The 23,793-nt window shown below is 32.5% G+C and overlaps 5 protein-coding genes across 5 annotated transcripts; all 5 read left to right on the forward strand.

Annotated features, from left to right (window-relative positions):
* The first annotated feature begins 2,482 nt into the window (after positions 1-2,482).
* On the forward strand, positions 2,483-3,859 carry LOC122601424 (ubiquitin C-terminal hydrolase 12-like). The gene is made up of 6 exons (XM_043774183.1): positions 2,483-2,613; positions 2,705-2,810; positions 2,980-3,014; positions 3,112-3,276; positions 3,394-3,557; positions 3,699-3,859. Exons 1-6 carry the CDS (start codon positions 2,483-2,485, stop codon positions 3,857-3,859), a joined length of 762 nt encoding a protein of 253 aa, XP_043630118.1.
* Positions 3,860-5,853: 1,994 nt separating this feature from the next.
* Positions 5,854-8,526, forward strand: LOC122601425 (probable inactive serine/threonine-protein kinase fnkC). Its single transcript, XM_043774184.1, has 6 exons — positions 5,854-6,139; positions 7,159-7,279; positions 7,391-7,548; positions 7,647-7,944; positions 8,050-8,213; positions 8,372-8,526. Exons 1-6 carry the CDS (start codon positions 5,854-5,856, stop codon positions 8,524-8,526), a joined length of 1,182 nt encoding a protein of 393 aa, XP_043630119.1.
* Positions 8,527-11,926: 3,400 nt separating this feature from the next.
* Positions 11,927-12,499, forward strand: LOC122601426. The gene has a single exon (XM_043774185.1). The coding sequence runs from the start codon at positions 11,927-11,929 to the stop codon at positions 12,497-12,499; it is 573 nt and encodes a 190-aa protein (XP_043630120.1).
* A 767-nt stretch (positions 12,500-13,266) lies between these two features.
* Positions 13,267-18,611, forward strand: LOC122601427. The gene is made up of 6 exons (XM_043774186.1): positions 13,267-13,402; positions 13,574-13,609; positions 13,783-14,074; positions 14,226-14,386; positions 14,527-14,660; positions 18,465-18,611. The coding sequence occupies exons 1-6, from the start codon at positions 13,267-13,269 to the stop codon at positions 18,609-18,611; spliced, it is 906 nt and encodes a 301-aa protein (XP_043630121.1).
* LOC122601428 (ubiquitin C-terminal hydrolase 13-like) lies at positions 18,584-20,022 on the forward strand. Its single transcript, XM_043774187.1, has 4 exons — positions 18,584-19,129; positions 19,223-19,392; positions 19,488-19,785; positions 19,932-20,022. The coding sequence occupies exons 1-4, from the start codon at positions 18,999-19,001 to the stop codon at positions 20,020-20,022; spliced, it is 690 nt and encodes a 229-aa protein (XP_043630122.1). The 5' UTR covers positions 18,584-18,998.
* Positions 20,023-23,793: the final 3,771 nt, after the last annotated feature.

Consider the following 23,793-nt stretch of genomic DNA (forward strand, 5'->3'; position numbering starts at 1 on the left):
AACCGAAAGCGAAACCGAATGAACTTGAGTCCAACAAATGTCACGATAAATACATCTAAAGATCCAACGCAAAAAAAAAAAATGTTAAAAACACTAAGAAAATAAATAATGAAAAAAATTATACAAACGCCTACTGTATTGTTGGTTGTTCTATTTTTCTGGGCTTGATACGTGACACAATGGTGGTTTTAATTTTTGTTTAATCTAACTCAAAAGATGTAGATTGAATGTAGATTTACAATTACTTGATTTTGTGTGACTTAAAATTTTCATATATTGTTTGTACTTATAATTTTTATACTTAAAAGGATACTGTCCTATATATTTGGTACATATAATCAAAGTGTAATAAATATAATGTCTAAGATATATGAGATTCGAAGTATTCATTTAACTAAATAAATAAATTTAGTTTTTTATGCGTAATTTTTTTTTTATATTCATATAGTTTAAATATATTATTAACTATTTTATTTGAAAAAAATATGGAGATGTGTGGCAATATTATAAAATAGGTTTTATTTTTATAGGCTTTAAAATCGTTCAGATTCTTATTGGTTTAATAATTATATATATATATATATATATATATATATATATATAAGGGGAAGTGAAGGTGGGGTTGTCCCACAACCAACTTGGGTGAAAAACCTCTCACATCTTGATTTTTTATTTCATAAAAATTAGGGGGCCTATCATTTATTCATTAATATTAAAATATTAATATGTGAGAAATTTTTCACCCAACTTAGGTGTGTGACAACCCCACACTCACATTTCCGATATATTATATATATTTGTTTAAAGGCAAAATCACAATAGTTTCTATATACGGGTTGTGCGGTTTCAATTAGTTCAATTAATTTTTGTTATTGATGATTTATGTTTGTTAAAAGTTCTGATATATAAAATATATACTTATTGAAAGACAATACCATAAAAAATTTAACACAACTTTTAATATATTGTTTGGAAATCTGGAAAGGATTATGCTTTGTTATTGATGATGTGTCGCTACATATATTTGTTAAAATCTTTTACATATGAAATAGATATTTTTTATTCGTAAAAGGCAATACCAAAAAAAAAGAAAATAGTTAAAAGAGAAAAAAATATGTAAGAAACCACAAGTAAGTAACCCATAATATTAAACCTGAAAAGGATTCCATATGGTAATATCTGAATATTATTACAAAAGAAGAATAAACGTTTTCAATATAATTATTTGAAACCCCGAAAGGAAAAACATATGAAAAAAACAAGAAGTAATTCATATTGAAAAACTCAAACGGAATGCGATTTGGCAAAATCTAAATAATGTTGCGGGTTATAATTCCCCCTTCCTCCCCGGGAAAAAAAATTTAATTAATTAATAAAATAGACTTTGGTATCATATAATTTTAGTGAAATAACTATCACATGAGTACCCAGATATTGCAGCGGTGGTGGAGGCGACTAGGATCTAGTGATGAGGTGATAGGTGATGATGACGGCAACTATTGGTGGTGGTGACGAGGTAGATTAATATAGGTTGATATAAAGATGGTACTGAAAATATTTTAAAATATTATAGTTTAAAGTGTAAATTTATAAAATTAAAGGTTTTAAGATGTAAATTAGAATATTAAGGACAAATTTATAAATCTCTAAAATTTTTTTTGAAAGACAGAGCGAATAAGTGGTTAATACCCTCAGTTTTTGATGCGCCTACACCGGGTAAAAATCTTGGCATGCCCTAAAGGCTTAATTGCTCTCTCATGTGTAGATGAGTATAGCATTGCTAAGGCCCCTAACCACATTTGTATGTGCCAAGATTTGAACCCATGGCCCCGTAGGAAGAAACCGTAAAGTGGAAAGTTCTCTAACCACTAGACTATCACACTAATGACTATAAATAATCTCTAATAACTCTTTTATTGGAGAGAGGTTCAAACTATCGGAATAAATAGATGTATCAAAGAAATAGAATCGGGTAACCTTTTCATAACATTTTAAAAGGAAATGGGCTAAATTCTTTTAGGGGAGTAGTGAAGATAAAAAAGGAAAGATAACACGGAAGTTACAGATGTATCATTGGTTTATCTCACAGGTTTTTGGTTCGACTTTTAGTAGTGACAAGTCTGTGGGTTTTTTCCCTAAATCACCTGTAACGGTTTAGGGTCTACATCTCGTAGCCTAGAGTATGTACAGGGTTTCAACATTATAGATCGAAGTGTTCCCTGATGTCGTATACCGATTAACTGTTAAAAAGAAAAAACACGGAAGTTACCATAGGAAGATGAAAGAGTAAGCATTTTTGGTTGTGCGAATTAATATCATAAAGAAGAATTTATATCGTCACCCTCTTAATTACGCATTTTAGTAAGTTGAAAAGGTACAAGGCAGTCTAGCCCTTATAAATAATACAAAGATTTTTAGGAAAATATATCGTCTGATCACCACCCTCTTACCGTAATCTTACCCATTCTTTGGTCGGGCAAAAATGTTGTCAGTTTCAAAGAGGAAAAACGAACCTGCCCACTATATGTTGAAGATTGAGTCTTTTTCTCTTCTTGCTGAAGCTAAATCCATCAAAATTGAATCTGATGTTTTCGAAGCCAGCGGTCATAAATGGTTCATTAGCTCTATCTCTAAACTTTATGTGTATCCTTTATAAGTTGGTTTTATATCGAACTTTATGAGTAAATATTAATATAATTTTCAGGAGACTAGAATTGTATCCAAATGGAAATGATTTGAAAAGTGGCGGTGACAACATATCTTTGTATCTTGTGATATGTGACACTGAAAGCCTCCGAAAGGGGTGGGAGGTTTGCGTTGATGTTAATTTTTTTGTTTATGATCATGAAAGCAATAACTATGCAACTTTTCAAGGTATCATTTCGTCTTTTTGAACTTATCATATTATTTTGTGATAGTATACGTACTTACCAAAAATCGGGCCATTTTGAAATATATACATAATATGTGTTTGTACAGATATCAACGGCGATGGAAACAGGACAAGGTTTAGCGTGAGTAAGAAAACCTGGGGCTTTGACAAACTAATATCACTTGAGTCTTTAAGGAAAGTAAAAATGGTTACTTGCTAAATGATACCTGTTTGTTTAGAGTTGAGGTTTTTGTTGTTTCGGAGTTAGCACAAACAGATCGTTGCTTATCATTTATAAAGCCCTCGGCAGCTACTAGTACCTACACCTGGACGATTGATAATTTTTCAAACGTGACAGAGGAAAGTATTTATTCAAATGTCTTCAGAGTTGGCAATGTCAAATGGTACATTGGCTTTTACTTTCTTACGAATCATGAGTATATGTTTTCAATTTGTATGTGGGTATTTGTTTTTCAATGATTTCATGTGTTTTTTTTCGGTGGTCAATTTATCAAAAGCAGGAATTTATGCCTTTATCCAAAAGGGAACAATACAGGGGCGGATACTCATTTATCTATCTTTTTGAAAGTATTTGACGATGCTTTGTTTCCTTATGTTTGGCGAGTTTATGCAAATTTTAAGCTTCGGGTTAAGAATCAAAGTTATAAGGACGATATAGAACAAGGTAGAGTCCATGTCTTTACCACCGCATTATATATATCTTCTAACAGTTTTTAAAACAACATATGTGAAGCTTTGCAATTCTCTCTTTATTAATACTATAGTTGTTGCGGTTCTGGTTGCTGTTGTATTGTATTTGTTGCAGGGCTTGCTTGCTGTTTCAGTCACTCTGATGAAGTTTGGGGTATACCTACTATTGTGCAACTGAATGAGCTCCATGAATCGGGAAACGGCTTGTTGGTGAATGGTGTTCTTATTGTGGAAGTCGAGTTCTTAATGTTGGGTGCCCTCAAAAATTTCATCTGAATTGAATAATGGTTCTGTTGGTTAAATTATCTATGGTTAATCATCATAGATTTATTGTTTTTAATGCTGATGGAATGGAAGAATTTGGACCACTGGCCGGATACCGTATTTGTAAACGACTCAATTTGCATCCTAATCTTATTGTTGAAAGATGAAACTTTATTGTTGTTTTATTTTTATTTAATGTACTTTAATATGCAATGGATGAAATCTTATTTCCGGAAGGAAAAACAATGATAGAAAGTTGGTCGATTTATCCGACAAAAGAATATTTTCTTCTTTTTTAAACAAAAGGCATTTTGCGTTGTGGCAAGCACCACGAAATCTTTTGTCTTTCTCAATTCTCTTTTATATATGCAGCTTTTTCTTCGTAATAATATATATTCTAACTAGGTATTTTACCCGCACAGAAAAAGAATTGTTTAATACATACATGGAAAAAGGTTTTTTAGGGAAAAAATATAGGGTTAAATGCGCCGGAATGTAACTAACTATGGCTGAAACGTTATATGTGCACAATTTCAAGTTGACCTTTATTGTATGCGTGGACTTCCAAAAAAAATGATAAATCTTTTTCAGATTCATTAATAAAACTTACAAACTTAATTTTTTATTCATATATATATTTTTGTAAAACTAAGTCATTAAATTGAAAGGATGGAAAGAACTCACATTGTTTTGGATGAATTAGAATGAAAACTCATTGTGTTGGACAGATTTTTCATAATGGACAGAAAAGATATTGAAGGAAATTGCTAAACTAAAAAGATAAATAAATATATACACTCAAGATTTATAATATATGTAACTATCTTTGCCTACAAAATTTGAATATAATATTATTATTTTTATACGGGATATGAGATTTATGATAAATAATTGGATGCAATATATTGATGTCTTTGTATACGTTGTTTTTTTTTAAAATTTAATATACGTTGGTTTTTTTATTTAATAGATAAACATTGTTAAAAACATACGTTGTTTTTTAGCATAAGTTTTGCTTTGAAGATGGCTTTAAAAAGCTTAGCATAAGTTTGGCTATGGAGATGACTTTAAAAGGCTTAAATTACTATTTTTTAATAATTATATAGATATCGTTCAGTTAGTTGACGTAGTCAAATAAATCTATACGAATGTCAATTTAATGTTTTATATTCATTTCAAGTTCTACGATTGTTTATAACTGACGAGAAATTAATGAGAAATAAGACAGTTCAGTGCAACATATATAGCCTTTTAGAATGAAATTACAAAATGTTTTCTCAATATGTACCCTCACTAAATACACAGAAAATCAATATGTCATATACACGATTAATATGCTTACTCGTGTGCGTGCACATGGGTGATAAGCTGTCATCATTTGTTTTTAACCGTACCATCAAATACAAAAGTATAAATATCATAATAATAATAATAATGATAATAATAATAACAAAAAAAATTAGAAAATACCAATTAATATAATTATGAATTTGCTAACTAGTGTATTCGGGCATTATTTTATGAACTCAAATTTTACTAAATAATAATCAAAAATATAATTACATATAATACTTATTAATTCAATCTAATAATTACTATGGTTTATGAATCGTTATTAATGCATGTTTTTGTATTTTGAAAAAGTTTAAATTCATTACATGCATATACTAAGGGTGGAAGGAGTGGGTGTCGGGTAAGGGTTCGGTTACCCTTTACCCGATCGGTAACACCATTTCATGCAATCGGGTACCACTCGGCTAGTGAAAATCGGGTACCATTTTGAGCTTTGAAGCGAGGCACGGGTAAGCGAGAAAGACGTTGGAATGGGTGTGGGTCCCCCACTTTCGAACGTTGCACTGTGATTTAAAAAAAAAAAAAATTTACCCCTTTATTTATATAAAGCACTCACTATTATTCCACCCTTTATTTTCACACACTACCATCTTCTTCAATATTTACCATCTTCTTCTTCCCATTTCCATTTCACACACAACTTACTTACTAAAATGGACCTTCGTGATTGTAAAATGGTCATCCAAACCCACCTCAATTACGACTCCAAACACCTCTCTGATGTGAATAACGTGATTGCATCCGTTTCTGAGAATAAAGCGGCTTACCAAGCCATAATCGACCGACTTACTGCCCCGAGTTATGCTCCTAACAACGCCGAAAGTGAGCATCTTGTATATCTTTGTCAGAAGATCGACTGGCTGAATCAAGTTATTTTTCAACTAAGCGCTGCTTCTTCAACGCTGACCCAGACGCTAGATCACGGGGTATTCTCACAAGGTAATGTACTCTGACCTGGGGGTATTCTCTCAAGCCAGTGTGGGTGGTGGTCAATACGTTTCTCCTCAACCCGCCGCCAGCTCTCCTGAGCCCTACCGCTACATTCACCGCAACGACGGTGACAACACTGTTGACTCGGACTATTCCGAGTGTTAGTCATCTTTTTTAGTAGTTTATGAAATGTTTTTAGTATGTGTTTTTAATATTATTTATGGTTTATGTGTTTTTAGTATCATTTATGTATTGTGATTTTTTTATTTTAATGGAAAAATGTTTATGTTTTAATGGAATTATTGGTATAATAAAAAAATGAAAAAGAAAATGAATTTGGGTAAGTTTAATGAATTGTGTATGTATTTCAAGTGATTTGGGTAAGAATTGGTTAGAATTGGGTAGTTGTGAGTTGAAGGGTTTTGATTAGATAAAAATTGGGTAACTTAACCAAGTGTTTAACCACTCCTTCCACCCTAACCGATGCCCCGAAACACTGGTTGGCAAAGCCCATATATTTAACCATAGTCTAATAATTATCACTATATATAACCGTTTTGAAAATTCTCTTTTATTTATAATACGGAGTAACAACAAACCTAACCATGTTTTATGGTGTAATTTGATTTCAACAAGTTTGGCAACAATTTACCCAATAGGTTATTGGTCCAGTGGCACAAAGGAGACATGGGAGGCTTTGCGTTTTTGGAGGGCTTACTTAGTCACGTTACTATCCGGACAATTAATAACAATTAACAAATGTAATTAAACAAAAAATATCCAAATTTTTAGTCCTTATATAAGATTTTTAGGAAGTTTAGAAAGTATGCATGTTGGTTTTGCAAAACCGTTGATATCGTCAACTAGGAAGTAATATGGTCACACCCTCGATCTCACGCATTTTTAGGACGTTCAAAATTAAGATAGGCAGTTTAGTCCTTATAAATAATACTCGTACTACAAGAGGTTTAAGAAACTATATCGTGTCTCCCTCTTGCCCATTTTTTGGTTGGCAAAAATGTTGTCAGTTTCAAAGAGGAAAAATGAACCAGCCCATTATATGTTGAAGATTGAGTCTTTCTCTCTTCTGTCTGAAGCTAAATCTATCAAAATTGAATCTGATATCTTCGAAGCCAGCTGTCAAAAGTGGTTTGTTCTATCTATATGCTATAAGTGTTAATGTTATCTTCAAGTTAATTTCTTTCATATTGAACTTGATGAGTGAATTTCACTTAGTTTATATAATTTATATATTTTCAGGAGACTAGATTTGTATCCAAATGGAAAAGATGGTAGCAACATATCTTTGTATCTTGTGATATGTGACACTGGAAGCCTCTCAAAAGGGTGGGAGGTTTGTGTTGATGTTAATTTTTTTATTTATGATCATAAAGATCACAACTATGCAACTTTTCAAGGTAATTTTTTTTGTTTTTGCAACTTATTTAATTTATCATATCATTTTGTGATCATATGTATACTTATGAAAATAATTTATTTTCGCGTGTGTATATAGATATTGATGGTGATGGGAACAGGACAAGGTTTAATGAGAGTAAGAAAATCTGGGGTTTTGACAAACTGATTTCACTTGAGTCCTTCACGGAGAGTAAAAATTGGTACCTGCTGAATGATGTGTGTGTGTTTGGGGTTGAGGTTTTTGCCGTTTCACAATTTGCAGAAAATGATCGATGCTTATCGTTTATAAAGCCCCCGGCTGCTATGAATACCTACACTTGGAGAATTGATAAATTTTCACAAGTCACAGGAGAAGTTATTTTTTCAAATGTCTTCAAAGTTGGCAATGTCAAATGGTACATACATTAATATGCATGTGTTTAATTTAATCTGCCCATGGCCAGGGTATGATTTCGTTCAATGATCTGATGTGTTATTCTATGGTGCTTCATTGACTGCAGGAATTTATTCCTTTATCCAAAAGGTTATAGTGAAGGGAAAGATACTCATTTATCTTTATATTTAGAAGTATTTGATCGTGATTGGTTTCCTGATGGATGGCGAGTTTATGCAAAATTCAAGCTTCGGGTTAAGAATCAAAGTTATAAGGGCAATAGAGAGAGAGGTATAGCCCATGCCTTCTACACCCCATTCTTACTTTGAACATTCTTTAAAACAACATATGTGAAGCTTAATTTGCAATCTTTTCTTTATTAATTAAGTGTTTGTATTCTGTATATCTTTTGTACCATGTGACAGTTTGATGTCTTTTCTTTGTTGCAGAAATTGACAATTGGTTCAGTAGCTCTTCTGGTGGTTGGGGTATACCATGTTTTGTGGGACTGCAGAACGAGCTCCATGATGGCTTTTTGGCGAATGATGTTCTCATTATCGAAGTCGAGATCTCAATGTTGGGCACACTAAAAAATTTCATCTGATAGAATTATGGTTCTGTTGTTTTAGTGTCGAATTATATATAATTGTTTTTAATTAATGCTGGGATGGATCGAAGAATTGGTGTTGAAAGCTTTCTTTTCTAATATATACTATACAATATCTAGAGATTTATCATTTCCCTTCTCAATGCTTTGATGGTGATGAGATCTCCGGTCTTCTCGTGTGAAGGGTTGTAGCGAAACGCTATCAATCCATATGTCAATGGATGTATTTTCACTCTGTATAAACAACAAACAAGTTAAGCTTTTGGTTTTTTTTTTCTAACGGTGTGTTAAATCTTGGTAGGGTGTCCATTTGACTATGTTTAAAGATATAAAATTAGAGGTAATGTATGAATTAAGGGTAATATGATAATATTAAAAAGATTTCTCAATTTTCTAAAATAAGGAGTCCAATATATTTTATAAGATATTATAGATACAAAAATTAAAAAATCATTATCTTTTTACACTTTCATATTATATATGTAAAAAATAAGTATAACACCCAATTTCATGGGTGAAGAAATAATTTGATGTTACAAATTAATTTTTACGCATTTAAGTATATACAATTGATATATATATATATATATATATATATTAGGTATTTTTCCCGCGCGATGCGCGTTAGTTTAAATGATTACCCAATGTTGTTTGTGAAAATTAGACGTTAATAGATAATTATTCAATTTATTTAGTATAATATGTTATTTGTTTTAGAATTTCTTTTACCTTTATACATGAAGCTAAGATATTAAAGAATAAATATTTAATTAGGGAACTTGCCAATATATTAAAAATGAAATAACTAAGAAGTTGCCCATATGAAGATATCTCGTAATGTGTTAGCATGGCAAAGCATACCTCAACCTAACAAAAGCAAATCTTATACAACCATTCAGATACATCTGATAATAAAATTATATATAACCGATCAAAGTAGAATAAAATATGATCAGGCCCTTAATTAAGTATAAATATAACAACCCATCTCTTTATAATACAAAGAAAAACTACTATACATACATATTAATGATGTGTAAGTGATCTCTAAAGTAAACCAAAGAGGACCGATAGGCTGATCAATGACACAAAGACAATTTCTAAACTACTTACCCTGAGGACCGATATGTTGATCAATGGAATACATAATCAACCTCCAACAACCCACATACGTTATGCAACAAAGAAATTAAATTTTAAATTATAAACAAAAAATTAGAGTAGAATAGATCATTATCAAGAGATCCTTCTCGTACCAATATTTATATATTAAGAAAAGTCTAAAATTGGAATTATGTACATATGAGTAAAAAGAAGAGAAAACTTAATGAACAAATCAATTTAGAAGCAAATGATATATCTCTTGATTCTTTTTTCAACTTTTTTTCTTATAAAGCTAAGCAATTGAATTTAAAGGATGGAACGTGATGGACGGATTCTTGAAGAGAAGAAATTGAATAGATTGTCAAAATGAGATTTGATATATATTTTCAAGATTTAGTGTATATTGTAAGATTTGGTATTATCTTTGCCTAAAAATATTGAATCTAATAAGGGATTTTGTATTTTTAAATAGTTTTTGATTTAATGAAAATTCAGATTAATATGGAGATGTCACATAGAATTTTTCCTAGGTGGCAATTTTATAAGCTAGTTTTGAATTGAAAATGGTCTAGAATTATTCGGTTAACTACTGTTTTAATAATTATATATACACACTTAAAAAATGTGACTTTATTTTTACACAAAAAATAAAATATGATATAGTGTATAAAATATGTACAGACTTAAAAAATGTCCAGTTGAGATAAATCCAAAGACACTCATTTATGTTATTATCAAGACTAATAATTACATATTGATTATATCAAATTATTTTAACATTAAATTAAATATGATATAGTGAATTTTTTTTTTATTTCATCATTTGAAATTTATAAAAATCTCATTTTAACTTTCAATTATTACAACCTATATTACATATAAAAAAAAGAAATGATTAATCCTCCTAACAAAATAGGCTAAAAATCCTCCAAACTATTATATGATGACATGTGGAAAAATCAAGGACAAGATTAGGAAAGAGAATTAGTGGATACCATGTCACCTAATTAGAGCGTTAGAAGGATTTTTAGGCTGTTTTGTTAGGAGGATTAGTCATATCCTAAAAAAAATACCCCATGTCGAAAGTTACATGGGGGAATGTCTAAAATGTTCTCCCATGTAATATTTTCACTTACCACCCTTTAAAATACTTTCATGTACACTATTATCTTAATATTAATAATTAAATTAAATTATCAATCATCTTTTAAAATATATTCGTTAACCCCTTAAATCAATTACTTTTATATAAATTATTTACAAAAAGCGATGTCGCCTCCACCACGTACCAACACTCGCCCCCACTACCATACCGTCGCCGCCACGAACACCGCCCTATTGTGCGGGCACGGTGCTAGTATAAATCCAATCTCTCGTATTCAATAAATTATTCCGTTTTTTTAGAAATTATTTTGAATATATTGTTTTTAGAATAGTGTAGTGATCAATTATACATCAAATTTGGAAAATGTATTACAATATATTTATTTTTAATGTTGACAATTATTCATGCACTATGTAAAGAGGAAGTTATAAGGGGGGGGGGGCGGAGTGGGAGGGATTTATGAGAATTTATGGGCCAGCCTTGGGAAGCATACCACCACCACTTGTAAATTTATGGCTGAGAGGGTTAATGGGAGGGTAATATACCCTTTGTTGATAAATGGAGAGAAGCAAATGGGGGCGTCTACAAGTGGGCCCAGGAAGAAAAAAAGAGCCGTTGGCTCTGTTTTTTTATTTTAAAAAACTCATTTCCTTTATTTTACATCTATATATATATACATATATATATACATATATCTACCAATTTAACTTCAAAAACTCAAACAAAAACATATATCTATTCAAACCCAAAAACCTTTTCACCTAAAAATGTCTTCAAGTTCTTCCGATGAACTTATCATCCCACCTCCGTTTCCCCAAGTATCTACCGGTAGTACGTTTGATTTTTTTCAAAACGCGATCAACGAAATAGAAGAACTTGAAGACTCGGGAAGCTCTCGTGAAAGCCAAACCTATATTGATCGCGAGAGAGAAGCCGCGCATAGCAAACTCATGCGCGACTACTTCGGCGAAAACCAAAGTTTGGGGAGCGTTGGTTTCACCATCGCTACCGTATGAGCCAACGTTTGTTTTTGAAGATTGTCGCCGACATTGAAGCTACTTTCCCGTATTTTCGAGATGGAGTAGACGCGAGGGAAGAAAGAGTTTCTCGCCGATTCAAAAATGCACGTCGGCAATTAAACTACTTTCAACGGGTGAACCGGCGGACAACTATGAGGATTATCTATGTATGGCCGAAAGAACAAGCCGGGAAACTCTCGAGTATTTTTGTGACGCGGTTATTCATTTGTACAAGCGGGAGTATTTGCGCAAACCGACATCCCACGACGTTGCCTTGCTGTACAATGCGCATGAGGCGCGACATCATCTGCCAGGTATGCTCGGTAGCCTTGATTGTACGCATGTTGTATGGAGGAATTGTCCTAGGGGCTTGAAAGGGCAATACACGCGAGGGGATCACAAAGTGCCGACTATCATGATTGAAGCTGTTGCGTCACAAGATTTATGGATTTGGCATTCGTTTTTTGGTCCTCCCGGATCAAACAACGACATTAATGTGTTGAATCGGTCGTCGTTGTATGATACTACTAGAAATGGAACGGCTCCGAACACGTCATTCACTTTACGCGGCCGCTTGTACAGACGTGGGTATTTGCTTACTGATGGAATATATCCTAAGTGGTCTACGTTTGTAAAAGTGTATCCGCATCCAGTTGATCCAAAGGAAGTGAAATTCAAGCGAGTGCAGGAGGCGGCGAGAAAAGATGTAGAACGGGCTCTTGGGGTGCTTAAGGGAAAATGAAAGATTTTGGAACGTCCAATCCGGATTATGGATAAGGAGAAGATAGGGAAAGTCGTCGACACATGTCGTATATTGCATAACATGATCATAAAGGACGACGGGAGGGCTATCTCACCGGTTCATATAATGGATCCACCGGTGCCTGCAGCTTACGATCCTAGAGTTCTACGGGAGGTACATGACGAAAACGTCCATCATCGTCTTCGGTATGATTTAACAGAGCATGTATCGACGGTGGATTTGGCATACCTCGATGACCCAGCAGCTCAACCACCACCGATCGAGGATTTGATTTAGTATTATGTAGTTTATTTAGTTTTTTAAAAAAATGTTGCATTGTATTTTTCTTTTACTAGTTTATGTAATGTTATGTTTTTTAAATATTAAATAAAATGTTAGGTATTATTGTTAAATTGTTTAAGTTAAAAAAAAAAAGGAAAACGAAAAAAAATGATTTGGGAGGGTTGAGAATTTATCGGCCGACAGTAAAAAGGGTTGGGAGGGTTGATTGGGAGGGTTGAAAGGTTAAATTGAGTTGTAATGATTTTATTGGTGGAATTTGGGAGGGTTTGATAAATTCCCCCATATTCACTCCGCCCCCCCTAAGATTTTTAGAAAGTTGAAGCCATTTTGGTTGTGAAATTCGAGTAATTTAATTACGTATCTTAGGAAATTGAAAAGGTAGTCCTTTAGTCCTTATAAATGGTACTACAAGATTTTTAGGAACGTCTCATCACCTTCTTGTGCATTTTGTGGCTTGGATAAAAATGTTGTCAGTTTCAAGGAGGAAATATGAACCAGCCCACTATATGTTGAAGATCGAGAATTTTTCTGTTCTTGCTGAAGATGAATTTATGAAATTTGAATCTGATGTTTTCGAAGCCAGCGGTCATAAATGGTTAATTACCTCTCTATATTTGTAAACCGTACTCTGCTTTTTTAAGTTTTTTTTCCATAGCGAACTTTATGAAAGAATATTAATTTATATACGTGTTTTCAGGAGACTAGAATTGTATCCAAATGGAAATGGTGAGAAAAGTTGGGGTAACAACATATCATTGTATCTTGTGATATGTGACACTGAAAGCCTCCCAAAGGGGTGGGAGGTCTGTGCTGATGTTACTTTTTTTTATTTTTGATCATGCAAGCCATAGCTATGCAACTTTTCAAGGTACTCGTATATTTTGTCTATCCTTAACTTATTTTATCATATCATATTGTGAAATGTATACTTACAAAAAATGAGGCCATTTTAAATATGTAATTGATCTGTGTATGTATAGATATCGATGGTAACAGGACAAAGTTTAATGGGAGTAACAAAATCTGGGGGTTTGACAAACTCAAATCACTCGAGTCCTTCAAAGAAAGTACAAATGGGTACCTGTTGAATGATGCGTGTGTGTTTGGAGTTGAGGTTTTTGTTGTTTCCGGCTTTGCACAAAAGGATCGATGCTTGTCGTTTGTAAAGCCCCCGGCAGCTATGAATTCGTATACTTGGACGATTGATAAGTTTTCTGATCTTACAGAAGAAAAAGTTTATTCAAGTGTCTTCAAAATTGGCAATGTCAAATGGTACATCGGCTACTAACTTTCTCATCATTTATGCGTATATTTATTTGCGTCTGTTGCATAGCATTTTTTCTTTTCACATGATAACTTTTGTGTTTATACAAATGATCTCGTGTTTTTATTTTTTTATTTTCTGGTGCTTTATTGCTTGCAGGAAACTATGCCTATTTCCAAAAGGAAAGAATAATACGTCGAATCATTCATCTCTCTATATAGGAGTACCTGACCATGATTTTTTTCCTGATGGTTGGCGAGTTTATGCAAAATTCAAGTTTCGGGTCAAGAATCATAGTTCTGGACCTAACATAGAGAAAGGTAGAGCCCATGCTTTTACATCACATTCTAATTAACTTCGAACATTTTTTAGAAAAAGCATATTTGGTTGTAGGTGTTTGTATTATGTAGTTCAGTTGTATTGCACCATGTGACAGTTTAATGGCCTTTCTTTGTTGCAGAAACTAAGCACTGGTTCAATAGCTCTGCTGATGATTGGGGTTTGACTTGTTTTGTGCCACTGAATGAGCTCCATAAATCGGCAAATGGCTTGTTGGTGAACGATGTTCTTATTGTGGAAGTCCAAATTTCAATGGTGGGTGCACTAAAAAATTTCATCTGATTAATGGTTCTGCTGGTTAATTATGGTAGTTAATTACAGAATTGTTGTTTTTCAAAGCTGGAATGCAAGAATTGGTATTTCAAATCTTCATTTATATTCTATTTGAGAAATCATCCTCGCTATTCCCAAGAGTGATTGAACCCATTTCTTGACGTTGAATAATTAGTTGGCGACATGACCAAACCCAGTCCACATGATACCATTTTTCAGCCCCAAGACAGTTTTTTGTAAGATTCGAGAGCAAACAAACGCTTGTACTGAAAATTTAAACAACTTTGTAGCATATGTAAGTTGCACTATTATCAAATTCGAACTTGGCTAAATAAGTGAAGATTAGTGCTATATCAATCTAATAGTTTATCCTAAAGCTTTTATTATATGACAAATATAATCCATCATTCTCTCTTACAATCTCTTTCTTTGATTGTATCAAATGTCATCATCATGTTATTAGATTGATTACTATGTTGATTAATCATTTTCTATTAGTGAAACCGAGCTTGGCTTGTGTTAATTTCATACGTCAATGACTATTGGCTAAAGATGAATGCTCAGATTTGTGGGATTTATGAGTAGGAATACAATCATAGGTTAAATATATACTCTTTTCGTCCAATATTAATTGTTTAATATTGACTTGTCAAGTTTTTTTTTTTAAATTTGACCGTAAATATCATTGTTTGTGTTATATAATTGTAGATAAAAGTTATAACAATGAAAAGTGTATTGAAAACTCAATCCATTTATATATTTTATATGGAGTGTTATATGACACAAACGGAAATTTTTATAATCAATGTTAAAAGCATAAAACCTGAATAGTTAAAATTAGATAATTAATATGGGACAGGAAGTATCACTTATGGTATGTCTAACTTTTAATAGTGTTGAAATACTTGTTGTTTAATTACTTATTTAAATCATTAACCTTGTTTAAAAAGCCAAAATGGAAAGTATTAACTATGTGCAAATGTATATACTTTTAGTAAACTAGGTGTATGACCGCGAGATACAACGAAGGTAGCGATACGTAATGATGTGGTGGTTATTGTAAAAATAAGTGACGTAAAAGGGATCATTGAAGAATTTATTATGCAAATTATTTCATTAAAAATATTATAGGTATATCTGATGTATATGTTTAACTTAGTGAATATTAAAAGTAAAGTAACTACCAAGGCCGTTTTTCACGGGTTTGAATCTCAATACCGTCTTTGAAGGTGTATGAGAAAGTTGTGACGTAGACAACCATACCCCTACTAAAGATCATTAGACTACTTTCAGATCTACCAAAGATTGAAAAGGACTTCTAGCCTTGCTCGACATGAGGATCGAATCCACGACCTCTATATCCAGAGGCAAGGGGCTTCAACCATTGATCCAACCCGTTGGTTTAAAGTAACTCTCAATGTCTTCTTCCACTGGTTTTGTGTCCCAATAGCTAATATGGTTATTTCAAAGTCTGACTTGCTTAATAGAAAAGTAGTAGTCCCAATAATTTATATCTATATTAATCATCAACTTCTTTTATAAAATCTCAATTAAGGAACTGAAATACCAAAAATACTCATCTCCTTTATTCATTAATTTAAAATTTTCTATCTAATATAACTATAATATACTTAATGAAATAATTTACTTATAAATTTCTCAACTCTTAAAATTACTATACTACCTCTTTAACATAACCATTGTTGCCCCCCCCCCCCCCCCCCCACCATGAGTCGCCACTCATGCCTCCGCCACCACCACTATTACTATGGCCGCCTCATGGCGCAGGCATATGACTCATGAATATGAATAGACCATGTTAATTATTTGTTAAAAAACATATTGTGTTTTATAGGGGTGAGCAAAAACCGAAACGAAATCTGGAAAAAACCAAAAAAACCGAACCCAAAAACCGATAACTGAACCAAAACCATTGGTTTGAATTTAGTTTTTGAAAAAACGATTGGATCCGTTCGGGTTTCGGTTTTTGTTTTTATTTTCATTATCTATTTTTTTTTTTATAGAAACAAACTCCAAAAATTGAAAAAAAATTCTCTTTTGATAATCATATGGTTCGAGTTTTGCCCTTAAGACCGATATTAATATAAGGTAGCTAGTGATAAATTGATAGGTCATTAAGTTTTTTGAAATAGAATTTTTGATTTGTTTTTATATTTTGATATATTATTATTATTATGTTGAAAAAGAATGTTTGTTCAAAAAATCAAAAATTAATTAAATAAATAAATGAAAGAACAAAGTATAAGTAAATAAATAAAGCATGTGTATATGTATATTTTGTTTATTAATAAAGTTTATTATTATAAAAAATTATATTTTGATCCTTTTAATAAGAAAATAACAAAAATAGTTCTCAAGTGGATTGACGTAATAGATAAATAGACGGTCGTCAGTTTTAGGTACCTTACGAGTAGGGGTATGATTCGAATAGAGATTCAAAAATTTTTACCAAAAAGATAATTTGAGGTATACTTCAGGTACCATCCGTACTCCTATCCTTATTAGAGATATTTTTAAAAAAATGTACTAAAAAATGATATAAGCTTAACACGGAGACAAAATTAAAAATGACGTGTTTGATTCGGGTTGGGCCGTATTCCCTTTTAACCTTGGATTATATATCACTTTCGCTCAGCCTCCGGATCACTTTCTGCCTCACTACTGACTCAACCCCAGCCAGGAGTTCACTCTTCTGATACACTCCGTTTTGTTTATAAAAATAAATACATCTAACCGGGTAATATTCCAATCCACTTCCGCTTCGAATCGGCTCGGCCTTGGTTCCAGCAGTTCACACTTGTCTCACTTCCTTTCCGCCAAGGTGTGTTCCTGCTACACTCTCTCTCAGCCGCTTCATATATACTTTTTTTTTCTTTTTAACTTATGATTATTATTATTATTATTTTAACGGAGTAGCATTTCTATTTTGACACACGAGTGTAAGTACTCGCGCGTTGCAACGTTAAGATGTTAGGGTGATAGTTGCGGTAAGATGTTAGGGTGATAGTTCATAGGTTGTGATAGGTCATAGTTTGTGATATGTCCTAGAGTGTGATAACCAAATGCCTTAGCTCTACGGGCTTCACTTTCGGATTTAAAATTTCGTCAAAAGTATATCGAGGTACATCTCTAATGAAAAAGAATTAAATTTTTAAAAACACCCATATAATTTTTATAATTTATCGATTGACGGTTTTCGAGATAAAGATTTTGAATTAATTAGAGAAATTTTTGGAGGAGAGAAAAAAAATGAGTGATTGAGATTTGAAAGAGAGAGAAAAAAATGAGTAGTTGATTTATTGTAAGGGTATTATCGATAAGTGATATAGGTAGGGGTTTTTACTTGTATAAAGTTGAAAAATTAGAGGGAATAAATACTTTATAATGTAGTAGAGATAAAGATATATATTTCTTCCCAATATATGAAACCGATGTATATAGATTTAATAGGAGGGTTTGGACTACACCTTCATAAAACATTTTCTTTTTTAAAATGAAAATAATAAACAAAACCATCTCACATTTTTTTATGATAAATATCTAGTATAACTAAGTGGTGTTTGGCCTAGCTCTTATTTTTTTGGCTTATGCATATCTATGAAAACTAGCTTCTTGCTTATATTTTATAAATTACTATATAGTGTTCGATATAGCTTATTGGCTTATATAGAAAAAAGCTACATATCTTTTTGGTTTTTTAAAAAAACCTTCAAATTATTTAGAGTATACTCTATAGTATATACTGACTTATGTCCGCACAATAAGCTGGCGCCTGGCGGTGGGGTAGTGGTGGCGCCGACGGGTGGCGGAGGTGGTGGCTGCAGTAGTGTCGGCAACGGTGGCGGTGTGTTGGTGGGGGCGGCGGCGGGGCCGCGGTGGGGCAACGATGGTGGTGAATGTGAAGGTAATTGATGTCAAAGGTAGTAATGTAGTTTTTTTAAGAATTGATGGAACTATTTTGTAAATTATTTCATTAAGGGTATTATAGTTATATTAATTAGAGATGTTTAAATTAGTGAATAAATGAAAGAGATATCTTGGGTTTTTCAAAGACTGAAAGTTTAAGAAAAAAAGGGGTGATTTGCTTTATTGGATAGTATAGATATAGATATAAAAAAATTGACAGTAGTAGTAAACAATTGATTAAACCATAATCTAGTTACTATTACCCTTTTGTAAGGAGTTAAATTTAAACAAATTAAGATCTTTTTATTCTTTAGCTCTTAGATATTCGAATTCAAATTTTGTAGTCCTTGTAAACTATACGAGATTTTTAAAGTTATTTTGGGTTGGACAAATATGTCGTCATCGTCAAAAAGGAAAACTGAACCAGCCCATTATCTGTTAAAGATCGAGTCTTTCTCTCTTCTTGCTGAAGCTAGATCAATGAAAATTGAATCTGATGTATTTGAAGCCAGCGGTCATAAATGGTTTGCTCTCTATCTATCTCCAAACTATTAGTGTATTATTTTTAAGACATTATCATGCTAAAAAACTTGATGAGTAAATTTATGGATTTTCAGGAGACTAGAATTGTATCCGAATGGAAATGGTGAGGAAAGTGGTGGTAACAACATATCTTTGTATCTAGTGATATGTGACCCTGAAAGCTTCCCAAACGGATGGGAGGTCTGTGTTGATGTTAGTTTTTTTGTTTATGATCATGAAAGCCATAGGTATGCAATTTTTCAAGGTAATATTTTTGAGTTTTTAACTTATTTTATCATATCATTTTGTGATAAAGTTGAGGTTTTTTTTTGAATATATAATTTATTTGTGTATATATAGATATCAATGGCGATGGGAACAGGACAAGGTTTAATGAGAGTAAGAAAATGTGGGGCTTTGACAAACTAATCTCACTTGAGTCTTTCAAGGAGGTTGAAAATGGGTACTTGTTTAATGATGCGTGTGTGTTTGGAGTCGAGGTTTTTGCCGTTTCAGAGTATGCACAAAATGATCGATGCTTATCATTTGTAAAACCCCCGGCAGCTAATAATACATACACTTGGAGAATTGATAACTTTTCAGATGTTACAGAGGAAATTATTTGTTCAGATGTCTTCAAAATTGGCAATGTCAAGTGGTACATCGGGTTTTCCCTCCTTACCATTTGAAATATATATATATACACATTAAATTTGGCTGTTGCTTGTTATGTTTTAACACATGAAAACATTTGTGATTTTTCAATGATCTCATATGTTTCTTATGGCACATTATTGACTGCAGGAAATTATCCCTATATCCAAAAGGAAACAATGCATATAGAGCCCATGCCCTTACCTTTTTTAAAACAACATTTGCATCTTCTCTTTATTAATAGTTGTGTTGATTCTGGTTACTGTTGTATTATATATGTAGTGGTTAATACTTGAATAGTTTTTCTAGTAAATGTTTGTAGTCTGTAGTTCTATTGTATCATGTGACAGTTCAATGGCTTTTCTTCGTTGCAGAAGCTAAACACTGGTTCAGTAGCTCTGCTCATGATTGGGGCTTTTATTGTTTTGTGCCACTGAATGTGCTCCGTGAACCGGCATATGGCATGTTGGTGAATGATGTTCTTATTGTTGAAGTCGAGATCTCAATGTTGGGTGCACTAAAAAAATTCATCTGAATATTGGTGGTGTTGTACTGTTGTATGTATGGTAGTTAATGATGGAATGGAAGGATTGGTGTTTGAAATGTAAGAATATGGCATTCTCTGTTTTTTAATCATCCTTATATGTATGGTAGTTAATTATACAGTTACTGTTGGTTTAAAATGATATTCTGTGTTTATTTTTTCCTTCTATTTGAGAAATCATCCTTTGAATGCCATACTGACAACTTTTAGAATAACTTTTAGAATGAAATTCTAAAAAGGTTGGATTGTTACTTCAATCTAAAAAGGTTGCAAAGTATCACAAATCATTCTTGTTAATTTTTTTTCACATTTGATACTCATGTTCTTTTATCAGCGCTCATTTCTCTGTTTATATGCCGTCGATCATCCCTGTTAATTCCACTTTGATAAAATGGTCTTTTCCCATCTTCCATTGAACATCACAAATAATTCATGTAGTTTTGTTAGTTTCACACTACTTGTTCCCAGAACAACAAAATATGGGGGAAGTAAGACGTGACTAGTCACTCTAAGGTCACAAGTTGTCACAGAAAAAAATGAGCCACCGATATGCATACAACTATACATCTTTTTGATCATATAACATGTTCATCGAAACTGAGTGTCTGAGTATGGTTGATAATCAATTCTCATTCTCATTCTCATTCTCATCCTTAATAAAGCAAGGTTCCTTGCATCAAAATATTTTTAAAAATTGCCGAGTGGCAACCTGCCCCTTTTTTTAAAAAAAAAACTCTCCCTTAATTTAACTTAACAAAATTTACACGGAGGCTTTAAACAAAAGGATATTGGAAAATAACTCAATGTTTTTTTTTCAGGGATGTTTCTTCTTCATGACTTTACTATTTCTTCGTCTTTCTCATATTTAGGGTTTCAATTTGAAGATGTTTTTTGCTCTTGGCCGGACGGAATTTGCACGGAATTTTCCCCGGAAAAACAGGTATCGAAAGTTTCAAATTAGGATTATGATTTGTTTTTCTTTTTGGCTTATAGTTATTTTTTTAATATAAAATGCAAATTTAGATCTATTCTTTGTTCTTATCTTATTTCTAACTAATTTTTGTTGATTATCTGTTCCAAGCTCGCCTCCCATCAAACGTATTTTTTTTATATATATAAAATGCAATTTTAGTACTATTCTTTGTGGTGGTTTTGTTGGATGAGATATTTGGGTTGCCTGGGATTAACGACATGGAGTTTTGTTGGATAAGTGTATTGTCAAATGCTTTATTAATTGCAACCACGTCAAATTATTGTGTTTAACTTGTGTTTACCATCTGATTTGGCTACCCATATTTTTAATGTGAATGACACAAAAATCTTGCTAGGTGGACTGCAACAATATTAGATAACCTTATATGGTTGTATAATGTATCCGATCATATGTAGTCTATGTAACAATTCAAAATTAATCTTACTTATCACATTATGGGTTAAAACAACTTATTTCCACTACTGAGGGCATACTTTCTATTTGTGTATAAGCAACATACAAGTTGAACGGAAACCAACTTGTGGTTAGTGTTAGTCATTTCTCATTTCACTTATTTTGAATGTAAAGCAATTGAAACATAAATCATTCGCATTCTTTCTTTGTAACTTTTGTCAGACTATTCCTACAAGCTTTGTCTGAAGATATCAACTGAATTCATGTCTTCCAACTTTTGTGCCGTAGGGTAAACAAAACTGCGAGCTAAACAATACAATGACACTAGACGCTAATACTATTAAAAATATATAGTCAAGCACAAAAAATTCCGCCTTCAATAACACTTAACACCAATTTTATGCATTTGAAGGTGTTGACACATCAAGTATAAGGTCCATAAGGAAACTTGCTACCCTCTTTGTCTTGTCTTATGAAGTGTTTATTATCATGTACGATGTATGCATCTAACTCAATAATGTTGATTTATTTGATTAAATATACTACACTTTTAGCTCTCAATGGATATGTCGTAAGCAACATTTGTTTGCTACTGAGATTGTATATGTAATAAGCTGATTTTACTATAATAGGATTGCCGATAACCAAGTTGTAAGGTTTCAGGAGACGCTTGATGAGATGAGAGTATAAGCTCATACGATTAATTAGTCGATTCTGGTAAACTTGGTGACAGTGTTGAGGTAAACTTCAATATGAACTTGAAATGTGTTGGAATTTTATTTACTGTGCTCGGTAGCTTTCATTTTTGAACTGACTTTTATTTTTGTTGAAAAGATCACTGTTATATACCGGGCTATGAGTGCGAGGATTGGTCAAACTCAGAGGATGTGAACTCTTCAGCTTATTTAGGCTACTCTTTACAGGTGGATTCTGAACTTCATTTGCATCTACCTACATACGTACCAAAGGAGTTCTCCCTGAACTCTCCACTAGGTAAGTACATGACTTTGATCATTATTCATTAGCGACACAATGGACAAGTATATATCAATATGATTGTATCTTTTTCGTGTAACAACTTCTTGAGCAAATATCTATCTTTTTTGGAGTAGTTGATCTTGGCGTTTTTCCAAATACGACTGTTAAAAAGGAAGTCTCTTTTGGTGGGTATTGATCATTATTAATTTGTGTCCTAAACATGTTACTTCTCAGCTGACTTTTAAAAATGAATGTACAAGAATTCATGTTTTTCCTAGGATGCATGGTGTAACCAAAGCTTCCGATATAACCAAGGTATTCCATGACTTTCATGTATTCAAATTAGATGGGTTAGGGTGGTCATGTCAGGCTGACATGATACGGGAAAGTGATTCCCATGCTCGGATTCGATTCTCCAAATGGGTTAAGAAAATATATCTAGAGGCTTTCCGGCTTCTTGAAGTTGCCCTGCAGTAGCACATCACGCTACTGGTAAACATTGATTTTATAAAACAAGATATATATTGCCTCCACCATTAATATTATATGTAATTTTTATTTTGTTGTGAAAAGAGTGCTCTTTCAAAATAAATCTCTTCTGACACGGTGGTTCTCTCAACAGGAACCATGAACATGGACCCCATTACGAATGGTGTGTTGAAAGTGAAAGAATGAGAAAGGATGCAAGTGAAAGAATGAGAAAGGACTATTTGGTTGGTTGTATAAAAAAGATGCAGCTAGGAGGTTGATATATCATATATATATATATATATATATATATATATATAGTTTATTAAATGTTTTCTTTCAATTTTAGCATCATTGCGAACTTGACACCAAAAATGCAGATATTTTTACACTGTAATTGTTTTAGGATTCATGATAATGGATAAAGCATTTTCATGGAATTGAAGTTTTGATATCTAATATTATAACTTATTCACATGGCTATTTTCATATGAAATTAATTTTGATTCACTGCTTTCATATCAAATTCCCGTATAGCCACGACACATATAATATATTTATGCCTTTAATAAACGTATTTTGCGAAACTTTTATATAAATGCCCGGATTGAACCCGGGTTAATTAGCTAGTAAGT

Source organism: Erigeron canadensis, chromosome 5 (genome assembly GCF_010389155.1).
Source record: "Erigeron canadensis isolate Cc75 chromosome 5, C_canadensis_v1, whole genome shotgun sequence".
NCBI classification, from domain to species: Eukaryota; Viridiplantae; Streptophyta; class Magnoliopsida; order Asterales; family Asteraceae; genus Erigeron; species Erigeron canadensis.

Coding starts and splice junctions, on each gene's coding strand:
- LOC122601424 (XM_043774183.1), top strand. CDS start 2,483: ATGTTGTCAGTTTCAAAGAGGAAAAACGAACCTGCCCACTATATGTTG. Junction 3,015..3,111: donor GAAACAGGACAAGGTTTAGC/GTGAGTAAGAAA, acceptor CTGTTTGTTTAG/AGTTGAGGTTTTTGTTGTTT. Junction 3,277..3,393: donor AGAGTTGGCAATGTCAAATG/GTACATTGGCTT, acceptor TATCAAAAGCAG/GAATTTATGCCTTTATCCAA.
- LOC122601425 (XM_043774184.1), top strand. CDS start 5,854: ATGGACCTTCGTGATTGTAAAATGGTCATCCAAACCCACCTCAATTAC. Junction 7,549..7,646: donor CAACTATGCAACTTTTCAAG/GTAATTTTTTTT, acceptor GTGTGTATATAG/ATATTGATGGTGATGGGAAC. Junction 8,214..8,371: donor TAAGGGCAATAGAGAGAGAG/GTATAGCCCATG, acceptor TCTTTGTTGCAG/AAATTGACAATTGGTTCAGT.
- LOC122601426 (XM_043774185.1), top strand. CDS start 11,927: ATGGCCGAAAGAACAAGCCGGGAAACTCTCGAGTATTTTTGTGACGCG.
- LOC122601427 (XM_043774186.1), top strand. CDS start 13,267: ATGTTGTCAGTTTCAAGGAGGAAATATGAACCAGCCCACTATATGTTG. Junction 13,403..13,573: donor CAGCGGTCATAAATGGTTAA/TTACCTCTCTAT, acceptor ATCTTGTGATAT/GTGACACTGAAAGCCTCCCA. Junction 14,075..14,225: donor AAAATTGGCAATGTCAAATG/GTACATCGGCTA, acceptor TATTGCTTGCAG/GAAACTATGCCTATTTCCAA.
- LOC122601428 (XM_043774187.1), top strand. CDS start 18,999: ATGTCGTCATCGTCAAAAAGGAAAACTGAACCAGCCCATTATCTGTTA. Junction 19,393..19,487: donor TAGGTATGCAATTTTTCAAG/GTAATATTTTTG, acceptor GTGTATATATAG/ATATCAATGGCGATGGGAAC. Junction 19,786..19,931: donor AAAATTGGCAATGTCAAGTG/GTACATCGGGTT, acceptor TATTGACTGCAG/GAAATTATCCCTATATCCAA.